This window comes from Meles meles, chromosome 4, assembly GCF_922984935.1.
Source record: "Meles meles chromosome 4, mMelMel3.1 paternal haplotype, whole genome shotgun sequence".
NCBI lineage: Eukaryota > Metazoa > Chordata > Mammalia > Carnivora > Mustelidae > Meles > Meles meles.
In genome coordinates, this window is record NC_060069.1 from 32,082,723 (window position 1) to 32,110,435 (window position 27,713).

The window sequence follows — 27,713 nt, forward strand, 5'->3', positions numbered from 1 at the left end:
GCAATGAGATGGGCTAGTGCTAATTTCCTTTAGTAATGGGGCACATTTGTTGGGAACTTACTGAGTTCCACACCCTGCGCTGAGAGGTTGTATATCCATTCCGGCGGATAATCCTCATGACTGCTCTTTAAAGGGAGGGGGAGCAGACAGCTTGTTGACCTCCGGGCTATTCTGAAGAGAAGCCATGCATCTGGTGAGGGCCGACCACAAAAGGAAGAGCTCCAAAATCAAGACCCTGAGGTCTGCACATGGTGCTTCTCAGGCCACCGGAGACAAGGGACCACCCATGACTGTGACCCCTACCACCTGCTGGGAATGGTGTTCTCATTGCGTGTGGGCGCAAGGCCACAGGACGGTCCAGGTAGAGGGGCACGGGATTAAGGAAGACTCAGGACTTGCAAACAGGCTGACCCAGCAGCCAGTCTTGGCTCTTAGACTGACAAGCTGTGGCACCTCAAACTTGAATGGCCTTTTCACCTCCTGGAGCCTCAGTTTCCCCAGTAGGAGAAGAGAGTAATGATACCCAGTTCAGAACGCCAGCACACCATAGGAACTGAACATACACGTACAGATCTAAAACAACGAAGTCATTAAGCACAGTGGGACGTTCCAATGGATGCCATGATTTCGAAGCCACTTTCCCTAGGTTACGCTGGGAGAGGGCAAAGGACCTTGAGCTTCTTCCTGGGACAGCCCTCAGCCAGTGACAAGCAGGTTTGAAAACCCAGCTCCCTCGCTTCAAGGCGGACACACTCTGGGGTGGTCCGTGTATTCCAGAGTCCCCCATAGCATCAGGCCGAGGCTAGGGTCCCCTGAAGTCTCATCCTTCCTCTTCCCCTTTGTCTTCCCTATCCTGTCTTCTCAGTCCTTTCCTGGGCTCACACACTTGTCTCACGTTCACCTCTTGAGAGTCTAGCCTAGGACCCACACGACTTCCTGTGGCATGCCTGTCCTTTCTCCCCGGCCCTTAGAAAACTCCTTCAGGGCTTGTTCAGGGTCATGCCTCCTTCCGCGCAGCCCGGCCTCCCCTCTTCAGCAAGGCGCTCTCAGCACGTAACCACTCCGTTCTGCACGCACGGCTGTGTGTGCGCATGTGTACATGCGTGCTGTGGAAGTCTGGAGAGTAAAAATCTTTCTTGTTCACACTTATTGGGGGTTCAACTCATGTCTAGTGAAAGAACTGGATGGACTGGACAGCACCCCTGTGCTAAAATATAACCTTTCACACAGAACTCTCTAGAGTCTAGGGATACAGAGGCCACCAAGGGAAATGGAAATAAGGGGACACCTGGGTGGCTCCGTTGGTTAAGCTTCTGCCTTTGGCTCAGGTCATGATCCCAGGGTGCTCGGCTCGAGCCTGCGTCCTTCATCAGGCTCCCTGCTCAGCGGGGAGTCTGCTTCTCCTCTCCCTTCACCCCTCCCCTCTGCTTGTGCTCAATCTTTCTCTCTTTCTCAAGTAAATAAATGAAATCCTAAAAAAAAAAAAAAAGGAAATGGAGATAAAAAACTGGGGGAACTTGAGGTCCCCCAGCCCTAATTCAACCAGAGCATATTCAATTCAGGAGTGGGTTCATGTTGTTTACAAAAATAACAACGATGACGACAGTCATGACAAAAACCAGACATCACTGGATTAGGATGAACTGACTGAGACTCTTGAGGATTTGGGGGAAGGAGAGGCTGAGTCTTCATGCGGTTCATCCTGTCCTTGGCCCTCTCCTTCTGCAGTGAGAGCCTCTATGAGCTGAGCCCCCCATATGGACGCACCGGCAAGGAGTTTCGCATCGAGATGTCGTTTGATCCCTCCCAGCCCTTTCGGACAGGCTCTCCCTACAGGCTCTCCCTGCACAAATTGCTACTTCTTCACTGACAAACTCTACCTGCCCACTCCCATCTCCTCTGTCACCATCACCTCTTGCCAGGTAACTGTCACAAGCTTCCAACTAGCCTTCTTAGGTCCACCTTTCCGTCTTATGATCTGCCAACACCATGGTGGCCCGTGATTTTTTTTTAAATTTTATTTATTTATTTGACAGACAGAGATCACAAGTAGGCAGAGAGGCAGGCGAGGGGGCGGGGGCGGAAGCAGGCTCCCTGCCGTGCAGAGAGCCCAATGCGCGGTTCGATCCCAGGACCCCGAGATCATGACCTGAGCTGAAGGCAGAGGCTTTAACCCACTGAGCCACCCAGGCGCCCAGCCCGTGATTTTTAAAGGCCATACAGCTGACCCTTGAATCACACAGGTTTGAACTGTGCAGGTCACTTTCATGCAGATTTTTTTCTTGATAAATACAGCGCAGTGCTGTAAATGTATTTTCTCTCCCTTATGAGTTTCTTAGTAACGTTTTCTTTCCTCCAGCCGACTTTATTGTGCGAATATAGCACATAATGCAGGTAACATACCGAATGCATGTTAACGGACTGTTCACGTTGTCAGTAGGGCTTCCGGTCAGTAGTGGGCTATCAGTCATTATGCTTTTGGAGAGACAACGGTTTATGTGTGGATTTCTGACTGCCACAGGGGTTGGTGCACCTGACCCCTGCATTGTTCAAGGGTCAGCTGTCTCCTGGTCATGCCATTCCCTACATCAAACAGGAGCTCTTGGTGGCTTCCCTTTGCTACCACCCCCTGGCGTGACATGGTGTGGCCATGCCTATATGCTCCCCCCACGGATATCTGTGCTGTTCCCTGGGCTCTTGCCACACTGGTCTCTGAGTCGTGAACCTGGCGGGCTGTTCGGGTCTTCAGGCAAACTGGGGCGCTTCTCTCCATCCCTGGCCAGCAAATTCCTTCTCGAGTTCTAGGTCTCAACATCCTTGGAGAAAGATTCTCTGACCCCCTTTAACAGAAGGCAGGTGAGTCCCATAGAACTAACCCCAGTTTGAAATGAAATCCTCTTTGCTTCCCTGTTTACCAACTGTTGTCCTCTCAGTCAGCTCTGGGCATCCGTGTTTACTTGGTTCCCTACTGAACCCCGGTGCCTACTACAGCACCTGGCTCTTAGCAAGCCCGCAATAAGTATTCATCAAGTAAATACGCAAATGGTGACTAGTAGGAAGTAGGACTCATGTTCTGGCTGGGATACGACTCAATTCCTTATGCTTACAAGTGAATTCTCGCTTGTGGGGGTGTGGGGTGAGGGGGAGGACCACCTTTGGATGAGGGTATGCAATGGGCCTGGTGGTGATCTTCCAATGACTCTCTTCTGCCTCCTACATCACAATGTAATTTGAGGTTCAAGGCTTGTATCGGGAAGCAGCATAACGAAAGGACTGTAAGTGGCATTTTTTGGAGTCACCTCTGTTCACCACGTTAGGTGATGCCTCTCTGATTGAGATGCCCTGGCTTACATCTTTGGCTGGGGAGCAATGATAGGGCGCAGAACGAAGGCACAAGTCTTAGCAAGTAGAAAGCAGCTTTCCCGTCTTGTGGGTGGGAAAACGGAGGCTTGCAGAGCCAACCTGACACCCAGCGTCACACAGCTAGGGTGTGAAGGAGATGGATTTGAATCTGGGTTCTTCTCACTCCCGAGGGGGAGATTCAGTGCTCCATTTCCACAGAGGATGACTTCTCGAAGGGGCCAAGCCTGAGAATTGAACTGAAATGGCTTTGGAGAAAATTGCTGTGCTCATCAATGAGTGCTTAACAGGGCAGCTTTCCTTAGAAGTGAAAGCACACGGCTGCAGTCCTGAGGCTTCATTCTGGGTCTGATTAGACCGAGAGCAGAAAGCCCTCTCTGGGGTGAGGACAGTCAGGTCCAGTCTGAAGGCCCTGGCCAGACTCCAAGGCCACCTGGGTGGTTTTAACAGAGATACTTTAAAACAAATCAGTGATTTCCTTTCCCTCCTGGATACTTTGCATTCATCCAGGCCCTTTCACCCCTGCAGGCTCAGCGCCTTCCTGTGGGACTGACGGGCTGCAGTGGGGAGGGGTATTCCTGGTATTCCTGGCTGGGAGTCAAGGGTCCTGGGCACTGTTCTTGGCTCAGTCACTGTGAGGTCTTGGGCAAGTCATTTCTTCTTCCCGAGTGTAAGAGGCCCTTCATACACAAGAGAAAGAAGCTTAGTGGTTCTAACCCGGGATGGGGAGGTGGAGGCACGAGGGAATCTCTGGGCACTTGCCAAAATTCTGACCCATCTTCCCGTCTGCAGAAGGGATGCTGATGGCAGCGGGCTGCACGAGGGAGGTAAATGCTAGTGTGGACATAGGGTCCCCATGCACCACGGCAGAAGATGGAGGGCCCCAAACATTTGCCCTGTTCAATAAGCAAGGAAACGGTGCTCATTCAAGCACATCATTTCTTAAAAAAAAAAAAAAAAAAAAAGGCAAAAGAGTACAAACACTCCTTAATGATCTTTAGACAAAGATTTTCTCATTTTCTCACTAAGGGTGCAGCGCTTGCCCAACAAAGTGGTCTAAATGACTGAGTGACGGAACAAGGACTCTGGCTCCGATAGGCGCTCTAGGAAGAGCCAAGGGCTTAGCTGGTCCAATGCTGACCCTCAGGATTAGAGAAGCATTTGTCACTTTTTAGCAGTCCTGTTGTGACCCCCCTTCCAGTGCTGGGGAATCCTACTCTGTGTCAGTCTCAGGGCAATGCTGAGGCCCAAGTGCCCATGATCTGCTTTCCCTGGGGTGTGGTCTCCCTGAGATAGGGACCGAACCTCAGCTAGCGAGAGGCTCCTGCCTGACTCAGAGCAAGAGGCCCAGAGATGCCAGGTAGGGACAGCTGTGTCCAGGGCACTACATCAGGCTCTTCCTGCGGCCGGACTGAGCCTGGGGCTCCTGGCGCCTCAAGTGTCTCGACTCCTCTCCTGTCCCCAGTCCGGTTCTCCAGCCTTCCCAGCGATGCTGAGAGCTACCAGATAGCCTTTGAACCTATTCCAATTCTGCCGAAATGAGACAGCACCAGTCCCTCCTGCTGGCTCCTAAGATCTCAGCCCCGTACCCAACCCACCTGGCAATGACGTATTCACTTGGGGATTTATGTATGTATCATATTTTCTGCTACTTGAAAATACCAAGAAAATAGGTTTGCTATGTAATTCCTACAAGCTTCTCATCCAGTCTGAGAAGGGAGCTGGGGAGGGTGGCTCGCAGTGGCAAAGCTGATTCTCTAGATTTTTGGTTGGCCCTGGGGGAGTTTTAGCCCTGGTCAATGCCAACTCTCCCTGAAAAGTTGGGTTGGGTTGAATAAGAAAAGGAAATTCAGCATATTCTTGGCACCTGGAAAGCAGTACGGAATGCCACCCCACCGGTCTCGCCTGAACTCTCACGTGTGAATCTGCACACAACCAGGGGCACTTGGTGGGGTTGGTCTTGGACAAATGCTAACACCTGACCCGGAAAAGTACTCCCAGACCTATTTATTAATATCACGGCAGACGCTTTAAGAATCTATTATGTATTTCTAGTTTTTCACCTAAATGCTTTTGTCAAGCACTACTCAGACCATAGCAAAAAACCAAAAGATCCCGAGGGTCCCAGGAAATCAGGGGGTGTTTCTGTTGATGAAACTGACCACCGTGGACACATTCGGAGGTTACAGATAGGGTCGTTTCTTTTTCTTGCCCACACCCTGCTCTGCACACTTCCTGTTCCTTCCAAGGCCCTCAAAATGTGGTACCTATTCTACAATCTTGTGAAATTTTGCCTGGTTCAAAGTTAGTGGCTATCCTCCATGGAAATTTCCCCTCAAATAGACAGCTGACAGAAAGCCAGGCATTCAGAAGACTCACGCAGGGAAGAACGTGTTTGTTCTAAAAAAGCAAACCTTCCTCTCAGAAAAGATTTTTTTCCCCATGCCAGGAAAGTTGAGAACAGATTGTATCTTCATCTTCATCTTAGCTCATGGGTTGAAAAGGCAAAGTCGCGGAAAGGAGGGATAAGGGTACATTGTAGGATTCTGACGGCTGAGTGCTAAAGAAAAATCAGTGGAAATGAGAGCTTCTTCCAAAGAATTCTTGATAATGGAAATATCACCACAGTGCTCAAAGTGGAACAGTAATTAATGGAAGTGGTATTTTGGGGGCGTACAGATGACTCAGAAGCTGACAATGGGATGTTAAGCAATGTCTTCCTGGATCCCACAGCTCCGTGTTCTCAGCCAAGGCAATGTGCCCGGTGATTTTTTTTTTTTTTTTTTTTTCATCTACACAAGGAATTCCACCTGTAGAAAACCTGCTAAATTACATCCACTAGCTCTTGATTGGGAACACTGCGGTCTACCCAAATGTTCTAAACCTCCCCATTGGGCATGGATTGCATTCTAGAAGTCTTTTTATTTTTTATTTTTTTTTTTTTTTAAGATTTTTATTTATTTATTTGACAGATAGAGATCACAAGTAGGGAGAGAGGCAGGCAGAGAGAGAGAGAGAGAGAGAGGAGGAAGCAGGCTCCCCGCCAAGCAGAGAGCCCGATGCGGGACTCGATCCCAGGACCCTGAGATCATGACCTGAGCTGAAGGCAGTAGCTTAAACCACTGAGCCACCCAGGCGCCCCTAGAAGTCTTTTTAACCAGAGCGATGACCATGAGCGATGAATCACATTCTCCTTCACTTCCCAGGTGAGGGTCCGAATTAGCAGTGCAATGGCCAAAAGGCAGGGAGGGAAAGGCCAAAGCCAGCTCCGAATATCTGACCTGCCAGCAAAACTCACCCTCAAGGGTGAGAGATGCCAGTGCCTTTCCTCGGCATCCCGTTCGGTTTCTGTTATTAAAATGAGTGGCTGGCCAGTTCCTCAGTGGGAACAGAGGAGTCAAGCTCTGCATCTGACGGTCCTTCCCCGCACCGAGCCAGGTCCCGGTGTGGCTCTCACACCCCTACCCACCTCACAGATCCACATTCATGCTGGACCAGCCAATGCTCATCTCTTGCTCACCACGCACAGCAGTGGGACTGAGGTATCGTGGTGGTCCCCAGGGACTTATTTTTTTTAGGGCCTCATAAGAGCGGGCTTCGGTCTGCTCCCCATCCTAACTTTTAGACGCATGGTGTTTCCATTGTCGACGGGAAATAAGTTAACCAGGTTGTCTTTGTAGGTATATAATCTCTATGTAATTATCACATTGGTAAATTTGTCACAGCAACATGGACTCTTCCAAGAGTCCCCCGAGAGAAGGTGATTTCCAGGGAAGGGGTACCCAGAGGCAGCATCACTGGCACTAGCTTAGTGGCAAGAACCATTCACAGGCGCTGTATCCCCTTTCTCTCTGCTAGCATCTCAGTGAGGGTGTCAGGGATGGGCCTCCCATCCCCACCCCTGTAAATCAGTAAAGGGCAGTAAAATCCCAAGGCCACACTTCTCCTCCAGCCTCTCCCACACCCCCACGTCCAAGCCTCCCGGCGGCTGCGCCCTCCGGTGTCTCTGAGGCCTGCCTCCGAAAGGTACTTTACAGAGGACCATGGCGTAGAGAATGAAAGAAAGTTCTAGGGCTTGGAAATTTGAATGCGACCTCCTTAAAGTTATTCAAACAACTTGTTTTTAAAACATCCAGTGTTTATCCATGGAGCAATGCGATTGGGGAGGCAGAAGAGATTTCAGGGAAAGGTCTGAGAAAGATAAAAATAGTCTTGGCTTTCAGAGTGGAAATCCAAACCCTGTCAAGGGTGCTTCCAGACTATTTTTCCTCTGGCCAGCCATAGCGGGGAGCTTTCACATAATGGTGGCACTGTGAGGAGCAAGGCTATCCAAGAGCAGACCACAGAAGTTCTCCATGCGGACCCGGAGGCCAAGGCAGGCCTGGTCTTGGGTCTACCACAAAGCTGACATCTTGGCCCAGAGACCATCTTTACCCCGAACTCCAGCACCACACCACTCAGATTCTAGGCGTGGCTGACTCACCATCATCTCTTCTGGGTTCCCATTGGCTATCTCCACCACCCTCAGGGCAGGGTCCACCTTGACCTTGGCGCGGGTCATAAACTGGATGACAGATGAGCTGTCCTGTGGAAGAAGCAACAGAACTCAGGGACAGATTTTACTTTTTCTTCTTTTTTTTTTTTAGTGACAATGTCTGGGCCTTAAGGTAGCAGGTAGAACTAAATTCCAAGATTCCACGTGGGCCAGACAAAATGTTATCACTGAACTAGACACCTCCCCTATCCCTGGGACCTATGTGAAGCAGAGCTTTCCAGAGCTTTCTCGAATTCTCTCATGCCATGGTGGATGCTGAAAAACTGAAGTTTTGCCGATCATCGATACATGCGAGCTTTGTGCTGCGGTTTCCAAGTGGTAAGAGCCAGATATCTGGATATTGATACTGACATATTCACAAAGAGCAGAAAATAAATAAAGCTGTTTAATTGTCTGCGACAAATCCAGGCCTGGCATTCCATAGAAGGCATCTGATTTCTATTTCTCAAGCATCTTCCTGCTCTGACCACAACCCTCAAACCCTTCACATGAGTTACTTTTTAACTCTTTCTCTGCCCTTATATGAGGCTGCCTGGGGGTCCACACCACTGAACGCGGAGAGAGGGTACGGGATGGAGGGATGAGAAAGGGCACATCTGGCTTATCAATCAGGCGATGGCCCGAAGAGCGAGGACACTGGGGTGGGTGTGGGGTCCTCTAACACTCGGGAAGAGCCCGCCAGCCAGAGGTAGTCCCCGGCCTTGGTGGGGGCTCGGATCCAGATAATGAGAAAATGGCTCCCAGGCAGTGAGGGAGGAGGAAGTTGGAAAAGGACAGGGCAAAACTGTGGCTTTGGGAAGGGTCAGGACTTTGAGCCCCTGGTGTAGACGGTCGGTGCTGCACGACGCTGGGTGGAAACTTCTGGTGTGGAAACAGACTGCAGGCAGCTCACCCGTGGGGGCGGCGGGGGCTCTGCGGCAAGGTGTCACAGGCATACCCACCTACATCTCCTCAGCCTGCCTGCCACCCAGGGAGGTACCCGTCAGATGCGGCTCTGCCCCTCTTCTGGTAAAACCTACCCTCTGAAAATGAAAGTGGAGGACCCTCTTCTAGAAAACACTCTGAGGGAGCCCTCTGCTCCTCTCTGCCGAAGAAACCACAAAGGCCTTTCTCGAAGGACACCTGGGGCCGCCACTCTGTGTCCTTTACCTGGGAATTATGCACTGATTATTGCTCTTTTTAAAAAACGGCAATAACACCGATTTTGAATCCTTCTGGGAAGCTTGTCGCTCAAACGGACTGCGCCGCTGAGCCCTCATTAAGCAGTAAATAATTTTGTAGGCAGATAAGCTTTTACCAATTAACAGTTTCGCAGATTTGTGGCTTTGTGCGTCGGGATATACTGTGTTGGCAACCTTGGATCGTCGTCACATCTTGGATGGTCTTACAACAATAACGATGACGATGATGGCAATCGTCAGAGCTAAAGGCTGAGAACACTTTCAGAGAAATCGGAATCCTCTGCTAATTTACAAAGTCAGACCCCACATTTCAAATGAAAACCTGTTAAGATCCAAACAATAAGACCTCAAATTCCTTGGTCTGGGGCCGGACCTTGAGGTCAAAGGAAAATAAACAGGACGGTAGGCCCAGGCAAACCACAAGCCTGGAGCAGCTCCATACCCTCAGGAAGGCCAGAGGGCTCCGGGCCGCTACTGCTCACTCCCCAAGGGAGGCCGTGGTTGGCTTCAGGGGACAGACTTTCTGCATCTCAAGCTCTGGGAGCAGCTGGGGTCCCATCTGGTTCCCAGTCAGCCTCCTTTTCGTCTTTCTTTTGCACCTGGAATTTCTGGTTTCTGCAGAAAGGGCGCTTTCAGGGAGAAGGAGCCTCTCACAGTTACAGAGGACATCCTGCAGCTGTTTCTTGGGGTGCAGACTGGGATGGATGGCCCTTGGGAACAGCAGTCAGAGGGGCATGCCCCCGGGCAAAGGATCCCCATGGATTGGTGGTGGAAGAAAGACACAGAGGCTGCAGAGCCGGATGCGAGAAGGGCCTTAGGCCTTGTGATTAAATTAAGGACAGATGACTGGAGTGCAAGCAGCTGACATCTAGGTTAAGGGTAAAAGAGGACTGAGAGTGGCTTCCTGCCCTCGGTGCCATCATCAGGACTCTGGCGACAGTGATGACTGTGGCGTGGGGAATAAAACTGTCACCAGGGCTACTGGTCAAGGGCAGGTAAGTATACAGGGTCCTGAGGACCCCTGCCGGGAAGGCACTTCCTGTGATGTGGGGCTTCAAAACCCCCTTCTTGGAATCTCAGGATGGCTACTGGGGCTCTGGCTCCTGCTGGGTCCTCCCCAACACTGTCCTTTTTAAAAGGAGAAGCACAACAGGGAATCACTGCTATGAGAGCCCAAAGCCTCCCAAACTGATTTCCCTGCAAAAGAAACCAAAGAGAAGGGAACCGGGCAGAGCTCTGCCTGGGTGGGTGCGGGCTGGGCCAGCTACAGATGGTCAGTGGGCAGAGCAGCTTGCATCCCTCCGGCCTCGCATTTCTCAGGTCAGCTCGCTGCTGCCACGCCTACCTTAAAAACTAACATTGGAATGACTTTTCTAAAGATATTCATTCAGGTTTACACTGAACACATTAAGTTCTTCCAGAGGAAAATGAATAGAATCTCTGTGGCTAACAGGCATATTTTATTTTATCTTCCCAAGTGATTATTTTTAAAGCGTCTCGTTGGATGTGGCCTTTCATACTCAGCAGCTCTTCTGTTAAAATAAACCAGTGAATATGTCTGACGTTTTTTAAAGAACCACCAATTCACTGACTGAGGTATTTGTAAATGAGCCACTTTTGATATGATAAACTCATACTAGCAAAGTCACCTGAAATTCAAAAGTTGGGCTTCTCTGAAATAAGGTGTCATCCAAACGAAGGACTGCCAAACTACCACCCAAGTGTCAAATCTGGCCCTTTGCATATTTTTGTAAATAAAGTTTTATTGGAACACAGCCTATTATGGAACACACCCATTGAGTATCGCCTGTGGCGGCTTTCACCATACAGTGGCAGAGCTGGGCTGTGGCAAGAGACCGTATGGCCCGTAAAGCCTGAAATATTTACTACTGGCCTTTTACAGAAAAGGTCTGTCAACCCCTGATTTAGAATGAGAGCAGCGGTACTGGCATCACTTGGGAGCTTGTCAGAAATACAGAAAGTCAAACTTGAATGTGCATTTTAACAAGGTCTCCAGATAATTCTGATGCAAGCTAACGTCTGAGAAACGTAAATGTACACACAAAACACTTGCGGGGCTTATGAAAATGAAGATGCTGATTTAGTAAGTCTGGGTCATAGAGCCCAAGATTCTGCCTTTCTTTTCTTTCTACCTTCCTTTTTTTTTTTCTTAAAAATTCTTCATTTCTAATAAGTTCCCAAGTGACACTGATACTGCAGGTCCTCAAAGCACCCTTGGAACAGCAAACCTGGTACCCGCCACCCCCAGCATCCTCCAGCAGCAAACTACCAATGGAACTTGCCAGAAAAGTTTTAAAAGAAGGCAGAGTTCTGAGAAAACCCACTCCGATGCTTCTAAATGAACCCAAAGGGTGCAGTGCCCCAGGTATTACCTTTTTCAGTATTTCTGTGTTCAGCAGCATGTAAATGTCTATAGTACGACTTTCTTCTTTAGCAAGCGCACTAAGGTTACAGTGCATTGTTAGGCAAGAAATTCCTTGTTTTTCACAGTCCTGAGAAGAAAAGTCAGAGAACTGTCTGTCAAATGGTATTAAAAACAAAGACAAATGCACAGCGCTTTATGAAGTAGAGGGCTCCAAGAGGTTCTATCCTGGTCACTAAGAGGATACCAGGCAGAGGAATTCCATAGGAAGGTGCAATCATTCCTTCTTGCCACCAGAGGGCAATAGAGGGGTTTCCTGTCCACAAAGCACCAGAACCTAACTTTTGTCAAGCAAATGGGAAAAAGTCACTCATTGGTTTACCCTACCCCAAATCTGGATTTCACAAGGAAGAAAGAATTGTTTTAAAAAATAAACACTTTAAAAATAAACATTTAAAAAATAAACATTTACATACTCCAACAGCATTTTTCTTATGAGTTCTGAACAAAGATGTGTTTCCTACATTATGTAATTTTTGCCTGTGCGGTGGCAAATATACGTTCGTGCTCCTTTTTCAGGTAGAGCAAATGAGAGGGCTGAGAAGTCATAGGATTCATGAAACACATGAGTAAAGAAAAGCACAGGTTTGACCAAGAAAATATGTGAGTCACCAATAGAAGCCTCAATTCCAAATTAAAGTTACAGAAGAGGAATTCTTCTCTTCTGTAAGGTAGGATCCAAAACGCATATACATATGTTTATGACGTTTCAAGGGTGGGGTAAGACTGTCAGTCAGATACAGAGTTGTGTCTGTCAAACCACTAAATATCAGTGTACCTAACAATTCTAAGGGCTTTTAAAAATAGTTGTATCATCAGCACTAGGTAAGTAAGAACAAAAAACAAAACCAAGAAAAACCCTCAAAACCAAAAAACCACCCCATATTCTTTTTTTTTTTTTAAAGATTTTATTTATTTGACAGACAGAGATCTCAAGTAGGCAGAGAGGCAAAGAGAGAGAGGAGGAAGCAGGCTCCCTGCTGAGCAGAGAGCCCGATTCGGGGCTCGATCCCAGGACCCTGGGATCATGACCTGAGCTGAAGGCAGAGGCTTTAACCCACTGAGCCACCCAGGCACCCCCCATATATATATATTTTTTTTAAAGATTTTATTTATTTGTTTGACAGAGATGTTTAGCGAGCACAAGTAGCCAGAGCAGTAGGCAGAGGGAGAGGTAGAAGCAGGCTCTTGGTCTGTCCCGGAGCCTGCTATAAAGCTTGATTCCAGGACCCTGGGATTATGACCTGAGCCTAAGGCAGCTGTTTAACCGACTGAGCCACCCAGGCAGCCCATACCCCCATATCCCAAGTGGCAAACAGTCCTACTTTCTTTTTCAGGAAAAAAAAAAAAAAAAAAAAAACAATGTGAGGGAGATGCGCCCAGCCTGAAATAAGGAGCTGAAGATACATGGGGGAATAGGAAGCTTTGGGGAAGTGTACAATTCCAACTTCAAAACCCTCACTTGAAAACAGTGGACATGTAAATTACATATAGTAGACAGAATAAATCTTAAGGGTCCATCTTGATACATTTTACATGTTTATACCCAGATCAAGATGTAGAACGCTTCCGGTACTTAAGCAGTTCCCCTCATGCCCCTGCCTGTTGACAGCCCTTCAAGATTAACCACTATTCCAACCTCCAAAACCACTGCTAATCTTGCTGTCTCTGAACTTCGTGTGTGTGCTTTGGCTCCAACTTTTTTCAGGCATTATTATGTCTGTGAGATCCATTCTTGCTGCCATGTGTGGTAGTACTGTTCGTTATTCTGTAATATTCCTGGGTGTAGTTACACCACAACGGTCTAACAGTTCCCCTGTTGATGGCGACCGGACTGTTCCCAGATTTTAACTATAGGAAGATTACTGTAAACATTCTCGTCCACATGTTTTGGGGGACATAAATACCCATTTCTCTTGGGGATACACCTGGGAGTGGAATGGCTGGGTCGCAGGGTACAGAGATGTTTAATTTCAGCAGATCCTGCCGAGAGTTTTCCACAGTGCTTGTAGGAGAACCATCACTCTTGATTAGACTCATACTAGCTGGGGAAATGTTTTACTTTGTGCTTGGTGGGTTGCAAAGGTTTTCCCTTTGCCAGGCAGTGGAATTTGAAATGTAAATTTAACACTTTGATTGAAACCTCAGGCTGAAAAATGGGAGTTGACCACAGTCCTTGTGACTTTATACGCCAATTGATTAAAACCAGATTTGGGAAATAATAAATGCCAAAGAGAAAACTGGCCTCTCATCTCAGACTTGCCTTCCTAGTGAGACCACCCATGTTAACCCAACTAGTAAGCAAATTCTTACCAAGACTTTTCTTCCAGACTTGGTGAAAAAGGCAAATATTGTATGGAAGATATTTTCTTGCTCTTGAGGGATGATGCAGGGGGTTGGGTTTTTCTGGAAAGAGCAGTTTCCCTTCTCTTGGCTCACCTGAAAGTGAAAAGAAATCTGTCAGAGTGTTCTGCCCCAAGAATGAATCACGAGGCTGGAACCCCTTATTCTAGGGGCGATAACAAAGTTGGCTCCTCCCCCTTGTCTATTCTCCAGTGGAGAACATGGAGCTGAAGGACAGAGTGGTAGCAACAACCAGGCCAAACAATCCAAAGCCTTTAACTAATTGAGATGAGACGGTATACAGCATGCAGCTGAGATGTGACTAGGAGACAGTAAGACTCCAGGAACAAAACAAACCCTGTACTTCACAGTTTCCAAAGCACATTTATAAGCCTCTTTGTAGCTACTCTCTGAGATGAGATTTCATGTTCTTTGTCTGGGTGAGAAAGCTGAGACTCAGGTTTTCACTGGCCAATAATCACAGAGCCCAGAACCCAGGTCTTCTGAGACCAAGCCCTCATGCACGGTCCACTGCCAGTTTTCAAACTGTGTTCCATGGAACTCCCAGGGCGCTGTAAAACCCCACAGTTGTCTCCCCAAAGAGGAGAAGAGGCATCTAGCAGGACTTCTCTGGGCCCCATTCTCTGCTCCAATGAGAGGCACAACAACATTTAGTATCACTTAAAATGAGGGTTAGGCTACCAAAAGAAAAAAAAAAAGTTGGGCCGCCACCCGACGGAGCCATGCAGGAGCTTATATGCCCGTGAGCTTTTGGTGAGTTATCTTATTTTGCTTCGATGGCAAGAGTGCTGAACAACAACACGGAAAACGAAACACCCCGAACAACAGCGTATGGTCTCCCATGTTGGTTTCTTTGAGAACAACACTATTTTGATGCCTACATTGAGGAAATGTTGAAAAAACCAAGACTTCTTTATACACCTCATCAGACCACATCAGTTTTAGCTGAGGACTAGACAGAACTTCAGGTCAGGTGGTAAAATTCGTAGTTAGTAGTTCATAATTTAGGATTGTGTTTATAACCCCATTTCTAACCAGAATCATCTGTTTAAATCAAACACTTTTATTTTTAATGCCCTCGAGGAAAATACAGTGTGTTTGAATTTATTCAAGAGTGTTTCAGCTTCCCACTCATGCTAGGGAGCAAAACTTAAAAATTTTTACATAAAGAAACTTCTACCTTAAGCCAACAGTGCTAATCTTTTCATACTGAACTCTAAAATAAGACCTCCAGGTTTGCCGCATTAATCTAGACTTTATCTTTGGTCTAAACACATATGCCAGGTTTGCCGCATTAATCTAGACTTTATCTTTGGTCTAAACATATATGCCAGGATTTACTGTATATACCTAAAACAACAAATAAGATGAAGGTCTACTTCCTCAAATTATTAGGAAAGAGAGCGTTGCCTTTACCAATCTCTCCTAGTTTAGGAGTTATTATTCTTTAAGACTACCTTATAATTGGGACTGTCTCAATTACTTTTTTTTTTTTTTAAAGATTGTGTTTATCTATTTGAGAGAGAGCGAGCACGCAAACACAAGCAAGAGGGGTGCCAGAGACAGAGGGAGGAGAAGCAGGCTCCCCACTGAGCAGGGAGCCCGATGCGGGGCTCCATCCCAGGACTCTGGGATCATGACCTGAGTCGAAGGCAGACACTTAACAACTGAGCCACCCAGGCGCCCCTCAATTACTTTATTTGAACCACAAAACCTGGGAAGACACAGCAGCCAAAACGGTCTCAATCAATGCTGGTTTTGGCTGCTTTTAGAGGTCATGGGAGGGAAATAATGGGTAAGAGGAAATGAGATTCAACACAGCTTTGGGGATTATTCCTCAGGTGCAAGTGTGTCAAACTGTGATAAATATTTTAAAGCTCATTTTAGAAAGCAAAACACAGGTCGCTATGTGGTGAGGATCATGGGTGATCACAAGACCAATGAGAAAAACCACTGCAATGTTACGCAGATGGCACTTGTTTTGCCATGAATTTCATTAAGAATCTTGGATTTAAAACATACTGCATTCCAAATTAATTAGACAAATTTAAGATGATATGCTCTGGAGAACAACTGAAAATTAGCTTCATCATGATAGATGCTGATCTCAAAGGAGATACATTTGCATAAAATCTTTTTGGGAGATGTGTGAATAAGAGCAATACAGATGAATATGTTATTCTTATATAATTTTAAGTATACAATGGCATGGTTAGGTTAAATATTATAAGTAGATTTTTAAAAAGATTTTATTTATTTATTTAACTGACAGAGAGAAACACAGCAAGAGAGGGAACATAAGCAGGGGGAGGGGGAGAGGGAGAAGCTGGCTTCCCGCCAAGCCTGATATGGGACTATATCCCAGGATCCTGGGATCATGACCTGAGCTGAAGGCAGATGCTTAACGACTGAGCCACCCAGGTATGCCTATAAGTAGATATTATTTAATTCATATTTCTAACTACATTTATGGAGGTAAAATTTGCATTCACAAACACGCACAGATCTTAAGGGTGCAGTCTGACGAAATGTGACAAATTAAATTACCCATGTCACCACCACCCCAGTGAAGGTACAGAATCTGTCATTCACTCCAGAAAGTTCCCTCTGGCCTCTTGCCAGTCCATTCCCATCCCCTACCTCCAAGACAACCACACCTCTCACTCCTACTAATTCAGCCAAAAAAGTGTTAAGTGTACCTCATCAGGGAAGTGGGGGATTGTATTATTTGAGGGTTACCCTCTCTCTAGGCACATAGGGCACATCGTGGATGGAAAACATTTCGGCATCGGGCATTTGAGAACTTGAATGTGTTGTGCTCATGTTCTTGATTTCAATCATGTTTCGCTCTGAACCATCCTCCACTTTCCCTGTTTGTCCTCTGGGGTGGACATTTGCTGAAAGGCCACTGGATAAATGGTCCTTCGGCAGACTTGGGGTGGGCGCGTTCTCTCTTGTTGAGAAGACTGGGCCTGACCACACAAACACATTGGTCTGGGTTTGGAGAAACAGAATCTCTGAGTCTTGCCGGATGCATTCGTCTTTAATTAAAATCAGGGGTGGGGGCAGAGTTCCTCCTGGCTCTGCAAATTGGTGCTTCGGATCTCTACGCTGGGAGAGGAAGTGTGGAACGGAGCCCTGGCTCAGCTGGTTTCGCTAACCTGGGGTGTGAGGAGGCTGGCGCTGTGAAGACCCCCACACGGATGGGCAGGAAGCTGGGATGGAGAAAGCAAGGGGGTGAGCAGCGGCCAAAGTCCCACTGTGTGCCCGGTGGAGCAGAGATGTGGCTCAGAGCTTCCCTTGCCTTTTTCCCCTGGAGTCTCGGGGGCCAGTGAATGGGGCCGACAGTGATGTGATGTGATCTCCTGTGACATTTGATCTGCCCCAGTGGAATCTGGAGAAGGGAAGTGGAGACTGAGTCTGTGGTGAATGAGTGAATGAGATTCTCAGCCAGTTGTGCTCCTGACTGTGGTTATGCAGGAATCACTTCATTCGGGGGTGTGGGCAGGGCAATGACATTTTTCTGCGAGGTTTCACGGAGGTCCTCTTTCAAAGGGAGACCGAAGATTGCTTGGTGCTGCGTGGGTCTGGTTCTGAACCTGTTTATCCTGCTGCAGACTTTCCCTCAGCTAGAACTGAGCAGCTCTGAGTCTGGCCAGGCCATGGAAGGGAAGGATTTTTCTATGTTGGATAGGAAATAATGCAATAGTTGTGATAACACCCCACACATGTGTGGCCCTTACTGTGGGCAGGTTCTGAGTGGTTTACACATGCAGTCCTTGCCCCGGAGATGAGGGCTGTTACTATCCCCATTCTACAGATGGATAAACAGAGGGCAAGAGGAGACCAGTTGACTGCCCGAGGTCTCCCAGTTAGCAGACCATCCAGCTCCAGAGCTGGTGTTTATAAGCACTTTCCTGGTTCTCAGGTATAGAAGCTGAGGATGGGGTTGGGGCAGGAGTCACGGACCAGCAAAAGTGGAGGGAAACCATATCTTCTTGTTCCCATCTGGGCCAAAGGAAGGAAGCACTCACCTAGAAGCCTAGGAAGCCCAGAATCCTCTGCCCTGACCCATGCGGCCAGAAAAACCACCCCTGGCTAGAGCGTGGGAGATGAAAGTGCCTGCTGGCTGGAGGGCCAGGCTGCTCCCTGCTGTCTTGGGTTGGAAGGGGAACAGAGCATCCTGGAATGCAGTTTCTGGGAGGCAGCCTGCAGATCACGCAGTTCCTTGGCCTCAACTGACAGATAAGGAACCAGAACCCCCGAGTTTCAGGAGCTGTCCAAGGTCATGTGACTGGCTGTTGGCAGCAAGAAGCACCCAGTGAAGGAATCCCGTAGCACAGATGACCTCGACGAGCACTTGACTGTCCTGGGCTTCAGCCACAGCTCTGCCTCCTGAGAGCTGGGCCAGTTCAGGTCTCCAGGGCTCCAGCTGCCTCGTGTAAAATGAGGATGGGGGGTCTGGGTGGCCCCGAAGGTCGTCCTCACCTGCTAATTCCTACTCTGAGAACTATCTGTGCATTTTCTAAGAGCATTACATAGATAAGCAACGACTGATCGCCCCCAGCTTGGTTCTAACCACCTTCTTTGCCTAAAATCAAGGAGAAGTACTATTTTATTCTTGCATTACAGGCAATCCAAACGCCACAGCGGTCATGTCCAACAACTTTGTTTCCGTGGCTGGCCAAGGACTCTGTGGCCGTTGCCCCCTGCTCATCTCTGTCTACTCACTTCTCATTAATTTCCCACATTATCCGAGTCCAAATGCTTCCCATGACATGGATGCTTATCTTCCAGGACCTCCGGGAGCCGGAAGAGGCCCGTGTCTATTGGAATGTGAATAAAAGGACTTCACCAAACATACACACAAAGGACAGGAGGATGCAGGACACAATGTCGAGGCTGGATTCTGCCAAGGAATCTATTGAGGGTTTTCTGCTGGCTTTTGGTCTTCTCCACTCTCCTGTCCTGACCCTAAAGAAAACATTGTGCAAGTCAGAAAGGAAGAGATGGTGGTGATTTGGGAAATTGTCAGGAGCCCAAGGAGATGTGGACATCACTTGGTGGTGGTGTCTGTGTTAGCCTCGGTCAGGAGGGTTCATGGTCAGAAGTCACCAAGGTCCCAGGCCTATCCGAAGACAAAGTGCTCAGTACAGTCTAGGTGGCCTGGCAAAACCTCGCTTCATAAAATACAGGTTTCAAAACATGAATTGGGGTGATTCCACGGGTATGATACCACAAAAGAGAATCCATCTTTTGTGTGTTACCATTCAAAGAAACATCTAGAGCTTTAACTAAAGATGTTCTGGGCTGTGGTGGTCTGATGCAGGGTCTGGAGGAAACAAAGCATTTGTGGCCTGGGGATAGGGGCCTACATAAGGTACCTCAGAGTTGTTTGCTGACCTAGAGTTAGAGAAAGACACAGGCCTCCCCTGGGGTCCCAGAACAAAGCAGCCCTAATGCAGTCTTTGTCCCTGGGCCTGAAGACTGGAGGGACGGAGAAGTCCTTCGATCGGTTTTCTGAGTCTCATTCCCCAAGTGTATCACCCTGGAAACCAATTCCAGCTGCTTAAGGCCCCGTTCCTGAATGGAGTTCACATACAAACAGGAATAATACTAGCTCATGCTGGTACTATTCTAAGAGCTAGGACATGCACTGAATCTCTTTGGTACACATGCCCAGAGAATTCAGCCATGAGTAAGGTAACCGCATCATTTATTGTCCAAACCAGGGCCTTTTTGAGAATGAAGTGGGGAAGTGAACTAGGTAGACTGGTAAGATAGAGACCAATATCAAGAACATGCCCGGCAAACTGGAGCATCTGGTCTCCTTAATTTTCACCTTTATTTTACCGATCAGAAGACTGAGGCCCAGAGAGTGTAAGTAGCCAGTCATGTACCTAGATATTTTGACTGTGGAAGGAGTGTCACCTCTGAAGCTCTCCCCGGATGCCCTTTCTGGTCCCCCTTCCCTGGGCCCTGACTGCACAGCCCCTGTCCCCCATGTACTCGGACCCTCATCTCACTGTCCATCCACTCACAACCCTCAGAGCAGTGGCCCTGCTACCACCATGACTCTTGTCTACAAATTTATCCCTCCCGCAGCAGTGGGCTTGTCATGACCTGCACTCAGGACTCGGGGCGGTGGCACTTTCCATGGCTCTTGGAAGATAAAGAGAACTTCCAGAGAGCCAAGTGAGGAGGGGAAGGTAGTTCCAGGCAGGGAGGAACAGCATCTGCGGAAGCACAGAGGTTCAAACAGTAGCCTTAACCTGGGGAGAGCCCAAGAGTTCAACATGGCTCAGGTATGCAATGAATGCTGGGTACTAGCAGTCAGAAGGCAGGCAGGAGAGGTGGGCTGGACACAGAGAAGGGTCTTGCAGGCAAATCTCAGATTGGGTGGAGGGGGGCGGGCAGCTACCCAGATGGCAATGAACACGTCTCAAGTGAAGGACCCACTTCTCACTTGGGGCATGTGCGATTACTGGTACGTGTTTAGCAGGCGAAGGCATAGACGTCTTCCTTCTACCAGCAACAGCCCCATTCCTTGACCATCCTCCAGCTGGCCAGGGTCCAGGGATGGGAAAGGTCACTGGAATGTCCCTGGATTGATGGACTGCCTTGAACATAGTACAGAGCCAACAGAAGAGAAACGGGGGATTCAATGAGCAGGGGAACAAAGTGACAATGAGCCCCCCCCCCCCCCCGAAGGTTGGTCTTCACCAATGGGGCTCTTAAGGGAAGTTTGATTTAAAAACTATGTTTGTTAAATTGACTTGGATTAAAGAGGGCACAGGCTCATTTTCGAGTAACATGTGTTCCATGTTAACTCGCATTTATCTGTTAATCGCTGACTCTGTGTTCTCTGTTACATCCTTGGGCTGCTTTTCCATATCGTATTACACCCATCACAGCTGATGGCAACTGGGTAAACACGACCTGTCCCCTGACTTGCCACCTGCTCCTCAAGAGTCACACGCCCCTTGAGTTCTAAAACCCAGAGAATGTTTTCAATGTCTGCTTTGCTAATTCAGTTACTTACTGCCTCATCTGGGGACTGAGTCTCAGAAGAGAATAAGCTCCCTTCTCCCACAGGAGGCCAAACCTTCAGCATAGAGGCTTTGGTGAAATTAATTTTAGGACTTCAAGGATTTAAATAAAAACAACACTCCTAAAATGATTGAGAGATGACACTGACTGGCTAATTAGGCTGGCCCAAGATGTTTACTCACAGAAAGATAAATAAGAACTACATATTTTCCATTCAGCAAAATATAAACTGTGATCAACAGTCTTTTCCAGTCTGACAGAGCTCCTCAGGTTATGACTTAGGTTAAATCACATTGCTCTGATTCACTATTGTTTCTTCGCATTGGCCAAAGAACGGGAAGTGAGGATAGTATTTTACTAATAAATCCTAAAACAAATATTTTCAGGTATTACCAGTCATTTCGAGTCTTTGTAATCATACAGACCCAGAATAATACAGTAGGGGTAGCTGCTCCAAGGCCCCATATAATTCCTCTGATTTTTCACCTGCAATGGCACTGCTTAACATAAGGGCAGAGAAACCAATGACAATTCTGGGTACTTCCTCCTAGTGGGTATGCCTAGCTTTAGTCTCCCAATGGATCTGAAAGGCTGAACGTACCATTTTTGTGTGCAGGCATCAGTTCACGTAAAGGAAGGCGTTCTCAAAAGCGCCCTCTAGCAGGTCCTCCGGGGACACGGGTTCTCTTGCTATGGTTGCATTTATTAGCTGCATCACTTGATTATTATCCCCTTATCAAAAACTAAAGGGGCGCCTCGGTAGCTCAGTCAGTTGATGGACCGTCTGACTCCTGATTTCGGCTCAGGTCACCATCTCAGGGTTGTGAGATCGGGACCTGTGTCCGCTTGGCCCTCAGCGTGAGTCTCCTTGAGATTCTCTCTCTCCCTTTGTGCTTTCCCCTGCTTTGTGAAAAGGGCCCCTTGTTTATCAGTTCAGCGAGTTCTGCTTTCCGGTTATTTCCCTCTGTGTGTAGCTAGAGACCCCAATGTGTTCATACAGACGAAAGGCAAGACACTTTGGTGATCACGACAATACGAGGTAAGCTAACAAGAGGCTCCGTCTTTGGCCAGTCCCTCCCCACCTCGATCCTCACTCAGATGAAGAGCATGTTCTGTTTCTGAACTGAAAAAAGGGAAATGAGAGGAGAACAGCCACCTCCAAGCCGGCGGGGTTGGGGATAGAGCAGGAAGATCAAGGAGTTTAAGAATGGCCTGCTGTCGGGGCGCCTGGGTGGCTCAGTGGGTTAAAGCCTCTGCTTTCAGCTCAGGTCATGATTCCAGGGTACTGGGATCATCGGGCTCTCTGCTCAGCAGGGAGCCTGCTTCCTCCCTCCTCTCTCTCTGCCTACTTGTGATATCTGTCAAATAAATAAATAAAATCTTAAAAAAAAAAAAAAAGAATGGCCTGCTGTCATTTAATTCCCAGACGGGCAAACGCAGTAACGTTAAAAAGCCCGAGAAAATTGTAACTTTCACTTGCTAGGTCTCCTCTCTCATTGAAAATTATCTTCTAAATAAAATGCTTGCTTCCTCATATCCCCTCCCCCAGCCCTTTATGCCACCACCACTGTGAAAGGTCAGGGTGTTTCTGAGACCAAAACTGAAACAGGAAACAAAGGGCAAAGCCTCAGAATCAATCTTCCAGAGGAAAGGGAGAGCACAATCCATTGTACAGTTCTGACCTCTGTATGAGTCTGCCGTTACTTCATAAAATATTTCACTTTCATGGTAAAAGCCAATGGTTTTTCCCCTTCAGCAGTAGGGTTTGGCAAAACAGTGGCATGCCCTCCCCGCTGCCCCCGCTCCTTTTCCTCTGGGTGTGGCCGGCCAGCCCGCTCGAAAGTCAAGAGTGCAGGCTGCCACGAGGCTGCCCCAGAAAGAGAATTCATTTACATTTAATCAGAGAAAGCCCAGTCTCGGGCTGAGGCCCATTTCTCAAGCGTGGGGATGGTCTTTCCCCGGAGTTTAAAGGAATACAGATGGGAAGTAGCTTCAGAGAAGCATTGACACAAAAGAATTTCCAGATGCGGTCAGATTCTCTTTAGTGAAACATGGAGACATAAATATGTTATCTGAGCACTTGACGTGTGTGCCAAAAATGTTTTCCTTCCTCAGATAATGAAGCACTTTGGAGACAGAACAGTCTGTTGATCTGGGTAATAAATGGTCAGTAGTCCCCGCTGTGGGACACAACACAGCCCTTGGAACCGTATCAGTTTATTTAGATCCGGGTCTAGCTTAGATCTGGCTCATGGTAAAGAACAGAGCTCCTCTCCATCTTACATTAAAGGATAAAGGAATGTACCTATTGATTCACTGAGCTATGGCTGCATTTATTAGATGTATCACTTGATAATTATCCCCTTATCAAAGACTAACGGGGCACCTCAGTGGCTCAGTCAGTTGAGGGACTGTCCGACTCCTGGTTTTGGCTCAGGTCACCATCTCAGGGATGTGAGATCGAGACCCGTGTCCGCTCGGTGCTCAGCGTGAGTCTCCTTGAGATCCTCTCTCTCCCTCTGCGCTTTCCCCTGCTTGCACATGAGTGCTCTCGCAAATAAACAAATAAAACTCTTTAAAAAAGCGTGAAGAACCTTCATTTTCTGGTTGCTGTCTCACGTGTAGCAATCTGTCTAACCTCCCAACACAACTTTCTGAGAGTACCTCCATCATGGCAGTGAAAAGAAAGCTTAAGCCTAGAGTTTTAATACTTGGTGAGGGGTCTGAAATACACTATCGCTCCTCAGTTTGGATCACTAAGGAGAAGTGAGGGAAGCGGGCTCGACAGCTGGGGAGAGCATACTTCCCAGCATCTAACAAGGTCGAGAAAGTTCCTTTGGGTCGGAAGAAACATGGCATGTATGTCAGAGAGAGGAGTTTTCCTGTTTTTGTGCTTCTGAAGCATCCACAATGAGTCCTGGGCAGGTTAAATGAGAACCACGTGTTTCTGGGCAACGACCGATGAGCTCTGTTTATCCTCAGCGAGACTTCCTGTTAGCAACTTCTGTAACAAGCCTTCGCCCAGCAACGGCAGGGCTCTGTGTCCTGTTGCTTTTAAGGAACAAGGGGAAGTAAACCGCATAATCACTGACTTTAAAGGCTCTTGCATGTCAGGGACCAGAGGAACCCTGCAGCGAAGCGTGGGCATTCCGACGGGCAACGAAGCGTTCATGCTTCCAGATGTCACAGCGGCTGGCCGTGAGCACAGGACCCCAGGCTCCTTGATAAGCTGGCGCCCTCAGTCAGCAGGGAGATGTCACTGCTGGCTTGATTCATGCATCTGTCCACACAGGTCAGAGGGCGGCCTCTGGGCCACACTGTGTGGACAAACCAGGCTGAACCTCATCCCCACCCTCCAGACGGTGTGTGTTGAATGAATGTGAGCTGTGCAAGGAAACACACACTTTCTCCCTCTAGCCAAAACTAAAATTGACCCAAGAGCCCAGGAACGTAACTCTCTCTCCAAAATTCAATCAGCCATCTCCCCCACTTTTAAGTGTTTGGCTTCTGTTGAGAAAAAAAAAAAATTGAAGCCAACCTCATCCTGACTCATTCCAGAACTTGACTATTCAGCTCACACTCAGACATACGCAGAAGGAAGAGAAAGAAAAAAAAATGGTTTGAGGCCACTGCTGAGAGCAGCGGGCTTGATTCTGTGTGTGTGTGTGTTTCCGTGTGTGCACACGCGTGCGTGTGTTCATGTGTTTGTGTGTGCGTGTGTGTGTGTGAAGGAGAATGTTTTCACGATGTCGCTGACCAAAGCTTGTGGAGTTCGAGTTTGCTCTTAGAAGGCTTTGTTTCTGTTACATGATTCAGCCCCTTATTTCAAAAGTTTTACCTTTTTTACTTATTCCCACATTGAAATTAAGGCAACTTTTGCTGTAGGTTAAGGGAAGCTGCGGAAACACCTAGACATGGGATTTTAACTCAATATAAATCTCCTGAATCCCTAGGACATACGAGGTGCTTATTAGATGTGCTGTGGGGTGTGCAGGTGTTTAAGAACACACACCCTACGTGAAGGCAGAAAGAAATACTTGTGTTGATTTTAACAGAGCGGGCATGGCCAATTCTTTCATTTGTCTGAGCACGTACTATGGCCAGGCATTGAATGCTGGGGATACCCAGTAAACAAGGCAGCTGTGACTTTCCTGTCACGGTGTTTTCAATCTTGTGGAAGAAGACAGACAATGAAAAATAGTAATTGCAGACAGTGGCAAGTGCTATGAAGAAAATAACACAGGGAAATGGGATCTAGTTGATGGAGGTTTGCAACACTAGCTTAGGTGATCAGGAAGACCTCAATGAAAAGGTAAACTTTAGGCTCAGACCCCCCACTAAGAGAAGGAGCCAGGCATGCAAAGATCTGGGGGAAGGGTGCTCTTAGCAGAGGCAGGTACAAAGGCCCTGGGGCAGGACCACCCAGGAAGATATCTAAGAGGGCATGATGGAAGAGAGAATGTGTGAGACTTCAGTCTTGAGGAATGAGTGGGCTTTCCACAGCCAGAGGGAAGGAAAAAACCAGGTCAGGAGGCCCAGGGAAGTGCACGGTGGGTGGATTGCCAGCCTTCATGGTCCAGAGTGGCTGGTGAACAAGGTCAGAGGCAAAGGATATTGGAGGAAATGGCCTGAAAAGGTGGATGGGAAGTCACGCTGGGTTTTAGACTACCAGGTTTGACATTAAGATCTCCTTGCTGGGGCGCCTGGATCACTCAATCAGTTAAGTGTCCAACTCTTGATTTCAGCTCAGGTCATGATCTCAGGATCATGAGATTGAACTCCATGCTGGGCATTGTCCCTGCTTAAGATTCTCTCTCTCCATTTTCCCCTACCCCCTTCTCCCTCGCCTCAAGAAAAAAAAAATTTCCTTGCCAATCTTTTTACAGAGAAAACCCGGGGGTTACCCACCAGGTTGCTTTAAAGTACCAGACCTGGCTTGTGCACAAGTTAAGATTTGGGCTCCAGCAAGCTTGCTGCAAGGGAGACTTCTTGTTGCCATTACCCTCTAAGCATAACTAAGTCATGAAGCCCAGGATTTCTCTTCTACAAAATGTGCTTTGGCCACCAGCAGCTTTAAAAACCAGTGCTTTGTCAGCGACTAAGTGGTCCACTTTGTGGCAGAAAACTCCCCTAGGGTGAGTCCTAATGAGCACACACACACAGGCTCCTGGATGTCCAGTGTGGACACTGCACAGGGGCTGGGGTTTCACAGGAGAGAAACCAAGCAGGGATCAAAGCAAGGAGAGAGAATTCTCAGACAACTTCCTGAGACAGCTCGGGTTCTCCACCCTGAATGAGGGTCTCAGCGACCACTCTTGAAAATGACAAACTTTCCCATCCTCACCCCCTGGTCTCCTTTGTTTTCCTCACAGCACTTATCACCATGTAATATACTGTTCTATTTTACTTATTAATTTCCTCTACCAGAACATCAGCTACATGAGAGCTGGAAATTATTATTATATTTTTTGTCTGCCTTTTTTTTTTTTTTTTTAACCCTGCAGCCAAAAACCAGTCTTGGCATGTGGTGGGTGCAAAGCATTTGCTGAATGACTGAACGAACATGTGGATAAAAGATTGCCCACAACAGCCTTGCATGGCAAAGACTGTCATCACTATTTTATAGTTGGGGAAAGAGAAGCTTGGAGTGATTTAAGTAATATGCTTTAGGCCAGGGCTTCTCAATATTAATGTACAAATGCGTCACTGGGGATATTGTTAAAATGCAGATTCTGATTCAGCGCGTCTAGGTTGAGCCTGAAATTTGGCATTTCTACATTTCTAACGCTCAGGTGATACAATGCTGTTGGACAGCTCATGTCTGGAGAAAAAGATGTCATGAGGTCTTGCAGGTGGCTGTACAGTCTAGTGGTTAAGAGTGAACACTAACTTAGCCACTTACCAACTCCATGACCTTGGCACCTCCCCCTGCCTCTGCTTCCTGGCCAAATTCTCATGAAGATTAAATGAATTTGTCCAGGTAAGTTACTTGTTATTGTGACTCATCTGTAACAAGTTCTTAATAAATATTATTACCATTTTTTAAAAAAACCGAATCTAATAGCTTCCTCTCAGAATCCTAGTGGCATATTATTTTCTATTTCACCAAAATAGAGAAAGCTTACATTTAGCTGAGAACAATGACAGCTACATCTACTATCAAAAAAAGTTAGAAATTTCTGCTGGATACATATTTATGTGAGAATTTTGAGACAGGTTCCTAAAAGTGGAATTGTTGGTATTCATATTTTAAATTCCGATAGTTACTGTCAAATTGGCTTTTACACCAACAGTATTTAAGAGTGCCCTTTCTCCTCATCTTAACCAACAATGGATATTAACAATCTTGTGGATTTTGCCAGTTTAATTGGGTGCGGACCTTATTTTCATTTGAGTTTACGTTGCTCTGATTACCAGTGATGCTAATGTTTGTCATTTATTTGTACTTGTTCTTTTTTACATGTTTATTTGCCATTAAAGTTTTTGTGAATTGCCTGTTCATATCCCTTCACCCATTTTTATAATTTTTGTTCTTTTCCTTATTGCGCTGAAGAAGACATTTACATATCTGTCTGTTAGTTATGTAGCAAATATATTATCCCAAATATCTTTTAGTTTGTTTGTAACATTTTATGATCACACAAAAGTTTAACATTTTTATAGATTTAATCTTTCAATCTTTTCTTTATAGGTTCTGGGTTTTATGACTTGCTTAGGAAGAAGAGCTTTCCCATCCAAAAGATTATGAAAATATTCAGTA

At 47.2% G+C, this 27,713-nt stretch overlaps 1 protein-coding gene across 1 annotated transcript in view; it reads right to left on the bottom strand.

The window, feature by feature from the left end:
• The window catches only part of ITGA9 (integrin subunit alpha 9), a 344,297-nt gene that overhangs the window by 23,710 nt on the left and 292,874 nt on the right, over positions 1–27,713 (bottom strand). The window contains exons 24-26 of the mRNA XM_046001922.1: positions 13,853–13,978; positions 11,490–11,609; positions 7,844–7,945 (exon numbers count right to left, since the gene is read on the bottom strand). Coding sequence (XP_045857878.1) covers positions 7,844–7,945; positions 11,490–11,609; positions 13,853–13,978 — 348 coding nt within the window. The remainder of the gene's footprint in view (positions 1–7,843; positions 7,946–11,489; positions 11,610–13,852; positions 13,979–27,713) is intronic.